The 8,382-nt window shown below is 57.2% G+C and overlaps 1 protein-coding gene across 3 annotated transcripts in view; it reads right to left on the bottom strand.

Moving 5' to 3' along the window:
- Positions 1-1,886: 1,886 nt before the first annotated feature.
- Positions 1,887-8,382, bottom strand: part of PRIMA1 (proline rich membrane anchor 1) — a 69,281-nt gene continuing 62,785 nt past the window's right edge. For all 3 annotated transcript variants that reach the window (XR_011648274.1, XM_058292290.2, XM_058292299.2), the window contains one exon: positions 1,887-4,849. Coding sequence is in view for 2 of the 3 variants with exons in the window: in XM_058292290.2 (XP_058148273.1) it covers positions 4,747-4,849 (103 nt within the window). In the remaining variant the exon portion in view is untranslated. The remainder of the gene's footprint in view (positions 4,850-8,382) is intronic.

Genomic DNA, 8,382 nt, shown 5'->3' with positions numbered 1-8,382 from the left:
GCAAGCCTGAGGGGCCTCAGAGGGCCAGGCCTGCCGGGGGAAGGCAGAGGGGTCCAGGGTGGAGACCGCGTCCCTCCTGGGCCAAGGGCTTTGTCAGACACTGTGCCGAGGGCTGATTTCGGAACAGTGAGGAACGAGCATCAAGGGCCTTAGGGCCTGAGTGGGGGGCCGCGGGGGAGGGGTGGGCAGGTCCCTCCAGGGGGTGGCATAGGCGAGCGTGCTCAAAGGGGAAGCCACGTTAGGAGCAGCCATCACTTGGTGTCAGGCCCCAGGACTGTCTTTGGGATGCCACATGTTGACCATCTGGGTGTAATTGCTCAGGGGACGGAAGGAGGAGGAACATGCCTGCCACCGCCCTCCCGACGGGTGGAAGGTTCCTCTCCCAGGGCAGCGGTGTCACCTCCCCTCCAGCTGCTGTGCAGGGACCCCCGGGGTGCCACTCTGCCTCACACCTTGGTGGCTGCAGCAAGCTCCAGAGCAGGAGGCCGAAGTCGGTAAAGCAGTTCTGGGGTCCGTGACTCCTGCAGCTGGCCGGAGCCGTGGGTGCTGCCCGCATCGGCCACTGGAGCTGCGACCAGGGGCCGAAAGCCCCCGAGACACGAGGTGGAGAGGCTAGAAGTGGGGCCTTGGAGGCGCCTGGCGCTGCAGCTCTGTGCCAACAGCACTCCAGCATGCGGCGGGACACAGCACCCTCCCCGGGTTGGTGGGGACCCCCGTCCCCAGGTCGCCCGCAGAAGTGGGCAGAGTGGGCTCTGCGGGCCTCGCTCATAGGCCCCTTGCTCCCTGCCTCATCCCCTTTGGCTGCAGGGTTTGTCCTTGAGTTTGCCCAAGGCCTGAGCTGTCCAACCGAATTCCCACTGGCCTCCCAGGAGGGCCGCAGGGGCAGCCAGTGGACAAGGGGCCCTCTCCCCACTGGGATGGCATGGCCTGCCTTTACTAACCACCACTGCCACCGCCTACTGCCACCTGCTGCATGCTAGGGCATGCCAGTGTTCTCAGGGTCCCAAGTAGGACAGCCCCCCTGATGGGACTGCCTCTGGGCTCCTCTCCTTTTCCCTTACCACAGATCTCTGGGATGTGGGCCCTTCACCCAGAGACCTGCACTGGGCTGACCTCCCCTGGACCATGGGTCAGGTTGGAGAAATGCCTACCCCCGGCTCTGGGCACACAGGGCCCCCCAGGCTCCCCTCACCCATGCTAACTCTGAAGCCCTGGGGAGCCCAGGCTGGGGGCAGTGGGGCCCACCCAGCAGCACCCCAACTGCGCAGACACACCATCTGGGTAAGGGGTCCTTCAGTCATTTACATCTCTGGGTGCTGAAGGCCCCAGGTCGGAGCTCAGGTCCATTGGTTTCCAGGTATCTGGATGACCTTGGCCTTGGTGCCTGTGTGACCTTGGCCACCACACTCCATCTCTGCATTTTCTCCTCACTCGTAAAATGGGGGTGCTGCTGCTGCAGGGGCAACTGGTTCCTCTCCCTTCCAACCCCCCCTCTAGGCCCATCAGAAGGGAAGGAGACCTGGGCTGGCAACACTGCCCAGATGGCAGCGCTGGAGGAGGAGCGAGCCCCAGGCAGATGGCCGTGCTTCTCGCCTTCCGGGGCGAATGAGGGTGCCTGATTTGTCCCGGTCTGCCTGGGACTAGCCCAGCTTTAGCACCCAAAGCCCTGCATCCCGGGACATACCTCGGTCTCAGGCCAAGGAGGATGGCTGGCCACCCTGTTCTCAGAGGGTTCAAGGACCAAGGCAGGTGGGGGTGGACGGCCACCATAAAACCCCACAAGTACCGACCCGGTGGTGGGACCTCAGCAGAGGGCCGCCGGACCCCTCCTGCCCACCCGAGGCCCAGGGCCAAACACCCGCCACAAACGACAACTTGCAGCCATCTTTAGAAGTATATTTTTATTGAAAATAAAAAAGTCCTGGTGCTTTTTTCCTCGTATGACATGGTACACCACCTCCACCCCCCCACGCGGCTGGTCCTGCCCCCTGCACAGCAGCCTAATTACAAAATCGACAGTGACAGCTCGTCGGAAGACAGGGGGCCTTGACGTGGACATTTGTCCATTGAGGCAGAATCCTGGAATGAGCATCATCTTCCCGGGCAGGTGGCACACGGACAAGGCAGATTTCAGGATATTTACATTCATGCATTAATATCTCACACTACCTGGCCTGTTGAAATTATACTTTGTACAGATGCAGGGAGTATAGTAATTATGCATATATGATTTTTCTTTAAATATATATATAACTATATAGATGTGTGTGTCTATATTTTTACATCTATGAGTCTTTTCCTCCAAAACTTGCTGAAGATGCTTCTAAGGAACGCCTGAAAACTCTGGGGGATCCTATTTACCTTTCAATTCTAAAGGCGGCCTCAGCTGTGAGGTGGTTGGAAAGCATCTATTTGCTAAATTGCAGAGGAACGTGTATTTCATTCCCCACCTCAGGGCTTGGTCTAGTCTGAGAACTGGTCTGTTTTTAGGGGCTGCAGAGACATTCCTTAAATAAAAAGTTTCAAGCTCAAATATGAGGCAGGCGTGGTTTTATGTCCACGAAGGGTATCATCTTTCTATGGTAAAAATCTGGAGGAACCCTCTTGCCGAGCTGTGTATGTCTTCTGAATGACCGCTTTTGGGTTTGGGGGATTGTTTCCAAGTGAGGCCTTTTTAAAAAGCTTGATTCTTCCCCTTGTTTTCCTTAACTGGGAAAGAAGGGATTGTTTAAGCCCAGTTTAGGGGGAGCTTAAGCACAAACACTCGCCTTTCCCCGAGCCCCGGATGTGTCAGTGGAAGGGGACGCAGCCCCCGAGCTGATGGAAGGCTCAGCTGTGTCCTCGTCCTCAGGGGACCGGATGCCGTTAATTGCAGAATCAAGAGGGGCGTCCAGGGTTCAAGCCCAGGCCCGGGGATGGTGGGAGGGCTGCTTGTGGGGAGCTGAGCTGTGCCCCCACCCCTCGCGGCCGACCCTCAGGGCTGACCCCAGTGCTCTCTGGAGACAGACAGAAGGCGTCCCTCTGGCGGGAGCGCCCTCTGACCACTCCTGCTCGTCTCTGGCCCCGGGCCCCTGGGCCCTCCCCACTGGATAGGCCCAGGAGGTGTGCCCAGGGCTGGCTCCTGCGGGGCAGCCAAGGGCAACGACCAAGAGCATGCACACTGTAAAGGGCTCGCTGGGCCGCGGGAGGTGGCAGCGAAACTCACATCTACACAGAGACCAAGTCCTCAGACAAAAGAAACCTTTTCCAGGGGGTGTGCTCTGGGTCTGTCCTCGGCCTGCACCCACGGACCCTGGGTTAGGGTCACAGAAAACTCTGCTGCCCTTTGTGCTCCAAAAGATGATGATCCATAGACAACTCCACAAGCTGGGCTCTGGGAGAACGGACATGTCAAGATTTGGCCCCAGGGGGGACTGGTTTTCAAATCTGTCAGTCTCACTTGCATTTGAAAGAGGGACAATTTATGTGGCCCAAACACCCGCTGGGGAACTCGCTGGTGCACACAGTGGCTTAGAGGGGGCAAAGCAGACACACCCAGCTAAGTCCCTACATGGGCAGAGAGTGGACCCGTTAAAAGTATTTGGTTCTTTCTGAGCAATTGTGGGGTTGTGGGATCATTGTCCTCAGGAGCCCAGAGATGTGCCCAACAGGGTGGCAGCCACCTGGGGAAGAGGCCAGCTGGGCAGGGGACAGCCTGGAGCCTTCCTCTCCACTTTCCCTTCCCATCTTCCCCCATCAACCACTCTGCAGCGTGCAGCACTTTCAGAACGTTAGACAACACAGAGCGACATTCTGTGAGTGGAGACACTGGAAAACCCCACATCCTTCAGGATGAGGGGAGGGGCTCTTGGGGGGCAGTCAGGGGCCTTGGACATGTCGGGGAGGCCCAGAGCTGGGCCCAGGCGGCCTCAGCCCTGTGGGTTTGGCACAAGCGTAGCCCGTGCAGGACCAAGGCCGGGCCCAGCTCACACGGAGGCATGGGTCCCTACCAGGGCGGGTGGGCAGGAGTCTGAGAACAGGTGTAGGGGTCTCGGTCCTTCCCAGCGGCCCTGGGCTGGGGCCTGGCGAGATGGTTTCACCCACGGAAGGCCAGACACGACCCCTGGTGTAAACTGCTCAGGAGAGGGGCTTTCACAGGCGGGGCTCACGGCCCTTAGTGGCAGGCAGCCGGGTGTTGGTGGGGAGAGGGAGAAGGCAGGCAGTGAAGACAACTGCGGGTGGGGCCCGGGGAGACAACAGATGTGTGGGAAGCACCTTTGAAAGGGAAGTCCAATGGCTTTTGTTGGGAACTGCATGGTCAGCAGAGAAGCAAGTGGGCTTCCTGGGTGGGGAGAGGTTTTCAGCCAGCCGATGTTCCCCTCCATCCCCTCCCTTTCGGCTGAAAGGGGGACACCTCCCATCCCAGCAGACGCCCCTGCCTTCTTGTCCGAGCTTTGGAGAGCAGCTGGGGGACAGTGGTCAAACACGAGACAAGGACGAGGATGCAGAAGAGCCTCTGGTGGAGCCGCTGGCCCTGGGTGCGGCGTGCAGGGTGAGCCCCGCTCAGGCCCGATGTCTGAGTTGCTGCTGTCCAAGGGCTGACCGGGGGCAAGGCCAGGAAGTGGACGGTTTCTCCTTCGGGGGGCTCAGGGCCTGCGAGGCAAGGAAGTCCTGGACAAACCCAGTGTCTGCTCGTGTCCACTGGTCACCATGCCCCTTTGTGCCACCAGGGTGTCCCTCTGGCCAGCAGGTCCAGGGCCCACAGACTCACACCACGGCGTTGTTCACGTCCACCCCTTTGCTGCCCTGGGAGGAGGTCATGGGGTACTCCGAAACGCTGGTGCCGTTCTCGTCTTTTCTCAGGGGTTTCCTGGAGGGGGCAGAGGGGGCAGGGCAGACAAGGGAGAAGGAGGCGGGGAGCCCATTAGTCATCGCTGGGTGTGGGGGTAGGCCACGCCCTCTGAGCCGCCTCCACCAGGCTCTGTTTGGAGTTAGCATCCTTGGGCTGCTGGTCCTTACAGAGTCAATCGGAAGCTGGGGGCGGCCTTATAACTTGTCATTCAAATGTGGGTACAGTTGAGAGTGAAGGGGGGCGGGGTCTATTAATAATGAAGTAGAGACAACAGGCACCATTCTGGGCAAAATAGCATGTATGAAACATCGTGTATGGTCAGGCTAGCGTTAGGCTTTGCCTGATCTCTTTGACTATAAACTACCAGACTTGAAGATGGATATTTGAGGGTGTAGGCAGTTAACAGGAGAGGTGCTAGAGGTTGGGTTTTGCAGTCTTGACTCAGTGTGGTCAAAGGCAAATGGAAAATATGATAGAGGGAATGGTGGTGGTGGTGGTGATGTGGTAGTGAAATAACAGTAGAGCTAGTACTGGTGGTGAAGGCAGTAGCGTGGTGGTGCTGATGGTGGTGGAGGTGATGGTGCTGGAGGTGATGGTGGTGGAGGTGGTGGTGGAGGTGATGGTGCTGAAAGTGATGGTGGTGGTGGTGATGGTGGTGGAGGTGGTGGTGGTGGTGGTGGTGTGGTGATGGTGGCGGAGGTGGTGGTGGTGTGGTGATGGTGGCGGAGGTGATGGTGATGGAGGTGGTGGTGGTGGAGGTGATGGTGATGACTGATGGTGCTGGAGGTGGTGGTGGTGGAGGTGGTGATGGTGGAGGTGATGGTGCTAGAGGTGGTGGTGATGGAGGTGGTGGTGGAGGTGATGGTGATGACTGATGGTGCTGGAGGTGGTGGTGGTGGTGGTGGAGGCGGTGACGGTGGAGGTGATGGTGATGACTGATGGTGGTGGTCATGTGATAATGGTGCTGGGGATGATGGTGATGATGATTGTGATGATGGAATTTTGGTGGTGGTGACAATGGTGTTGATGGTAGTGAGGCTGAAAACAGTGGTGATGGTGGTGGACTGATGGTGACGGTGGTGGTGATGATGTAGTGAACCTCCAAGCTAAATGAGTTAGCACTGGCCAGTGATTTTCAAACACCTCATGGTGAGCCATTTGACGCTCATTCCAGAGGCTGCTTAATGCCAGCAGCCATCCCCACTACGAGTACAAGGGATCTGGAAGGCTGGAGGGAGGCTTTGAGAAGGCCCTTGCTCATTTGCTGAGGTTCTGATTCACAGTACTGCTCTCTGGACTGGCTCAAATCCCACCTTCTCCTTCAAGTCTTGCAGGGGGGCCTTGGTCCCCAGCCCTAGGCCTGTGTGGGAACAGTCCTCGTGGTCTAGGTGGCACACTATACACAGCTTGAATCCATGCCACACTACTGCTGTCTCCTGGGCAGATCTGGTCCCCATGGGGCCACTGCTCAGGCACCTCCTGTGCCCTCAGTGACCCAGGACTAAGCCTGAAATGGCCCTTGTTGTCTGATTTCTAAATTGAACATTTATGGCCATTGTTATAAGCCTGGGAACTGATGGCTTCTGTCTTCTCAAATGTCCTCAAGTCCCCCAACCCCAGTGGGAGAAGAAATGGGACCAGTGTGGTGCTTATGGGCGAAGGCCTGTGGAAGTTAGTTCAGGGAAGGAGGGTCTTCGGTGATTGTCAGTAGGTTCAGTGGGTTCACAAGGCCTGGTTATCAGAAGCAGCACATGGCCACCAAATCTGTTAACGGCTCCCCTTGCTTTTGCATCGGGAGAGCTCACAAAGCACATGATGAGGCCAAGTGCACTTGGCGTAGGTGGACGAGTGCAGCTACGGTGGCTTCTAGAAAAAAGAAGCACAAATCACCACTCCCTCTCATGGCCTTTGTGCAAAGCACTCTCAACCACAGGGAGTTTTCACAATGGTCCCCAGAAGAAGCCAGGCTTGGAATCTGGAGATTCATTTCATGGGGAAACTGAGGCTTAGAGAGGGCTATGACTTACCCAAGGCCCCCTGGCTGGTTTGTGGTGGGGTCTGGACCACCACCCCCTACAACCGTTTTCTGGCACCAACGTCTTTCCATTAAATTAGCATTCCCAGCAGGCGTTCCCCTAAACGTGAGCTCTGTGGTCCAACCTGCTCGGGAAAGCCTTCCTCTGCCTTCTGGGGAGATTCACAAAAGTCCTGAAGAGCCCTCCAAGAAGTCAGGCTCATCATGCTTTGAGCCAGCACGCCCCTCCCGATGGGGCCTGAGGTCCTCATTTGCGCAGATGCCCACTTATACCTTTTGGGCCTTTAGGTGCTCCAGGCTCCAGACATCTTGTCTCATTGGCAAGGGGGCTCTTGAGAAGAGCCCCTGGGCTCATGGGAAATGAGGGGCCCTGAAGCCTACCTCTGCCCCTAGACTCTCTTCTCCCTTCTTCCTCATCCCTTCTCATCCCACCCACTCCTTTCCAGGGAGCCTTAGGCAGCTCCGACACTGCTGGGAGGTCTTGCCTTCTGACTCAGCAAATCTGCAAGGCCTGAAAATCTGAAAGGGATTTTTAAAATTCCAGTGGGAGCCCATGCTGTCCCCCACGAGGCCACTGATGGACTTGGGAGGTTCCTAAATATATCATTAATACACAAGGAGGAGGTTGGACATGAGAATCAGGATTCCAGAAAATATTAACAGGCAAAAGCTCTAGGCCCAAGCCCACATGACATTTCTCCTTCATAAATACTGAAGCTTTGTCTTAGGCCTACGAAACAACCACAGCAGGTCCGGGTCGTGGAGACAGGTTCAAGGCCTTCCAGGGCAGATAAGGAAGGAGTCTGGGGCTCCCGTGGAAATGGGCAAAGACTGGAGGATACTGACTTTTCCCCTCCTTTTAGGGTGAGGGAAGGAAAACGGCAGGACTCTTCTTGGCAAGAAGAGAGGAGGAGAGCTTCCTGAACCCAGGCTGCTGGCTGGGAGGGCTCTGTGCAATCCTGGGGTGCCTGGGGGAAGCGATGGGTCAGGAGGAGGTAAGGCTGGCTGGAGGGAACCCGGGAAAGCAGGGCAAGGACACAGGCCTCGTGGCTTCTCGGCTGCCCAGCCAGCTTCCCAGGCAGGAAGAGAAGCAGGGCGTCGGGGGAGACCCTCTCCGGGTGGCAGGGTCCCCAGCCTGGTCATGGCGAGGGGAAAGGGTAGCTCTCAGGAGGGCTTTGATGAGAAGTGGATTTGGTCAGCTCCCCTCCTGCTACCAGGTACTGTGCCCCCACCCACTTTGCTACCCATCCTGCTCCCCGAACCCGCTCCCCAAGTTTTCCTGGAATTCCCTGAACCCAATGGAATTTGGATTTTACCTACAGCAGAAGATGGCTTTCCCTTTGTCCTCCCCAATCCTGTCCCCTGCAGAATTCCTGGGAGGCAGATGTCACAGGTCAGTAAACCCCAGCTCCACCACCTTCCAGCTGTGTGACCTTGGGCAGGCTACTTAACCTCGCTATGCCTCAGTTTCCTTGTCTATAAAATGAGCACAATAGTGGTGTCCATTTCACAGGGT

Source organism: Dasypus novemcinctus, chromosome 3 (genome assembly GCF_030445035.2).
Source record: "Dasypus novemcinctus isolate mDasNov1 chromosome 3, mDasNov1.1.hap2, whole genome shotgun sequence".
Taxonomy (NCBI): Eukaryota; Metazoa; Chordata; class Mammalia; order Cingulata; family Dasypodidae; genus Dasypus; species Dasypus novemcinctus.
Note: the sequence above shows the minus strand (reverse complement) of the source record. Positions and strands in the feature narration are given on the sequence as shown.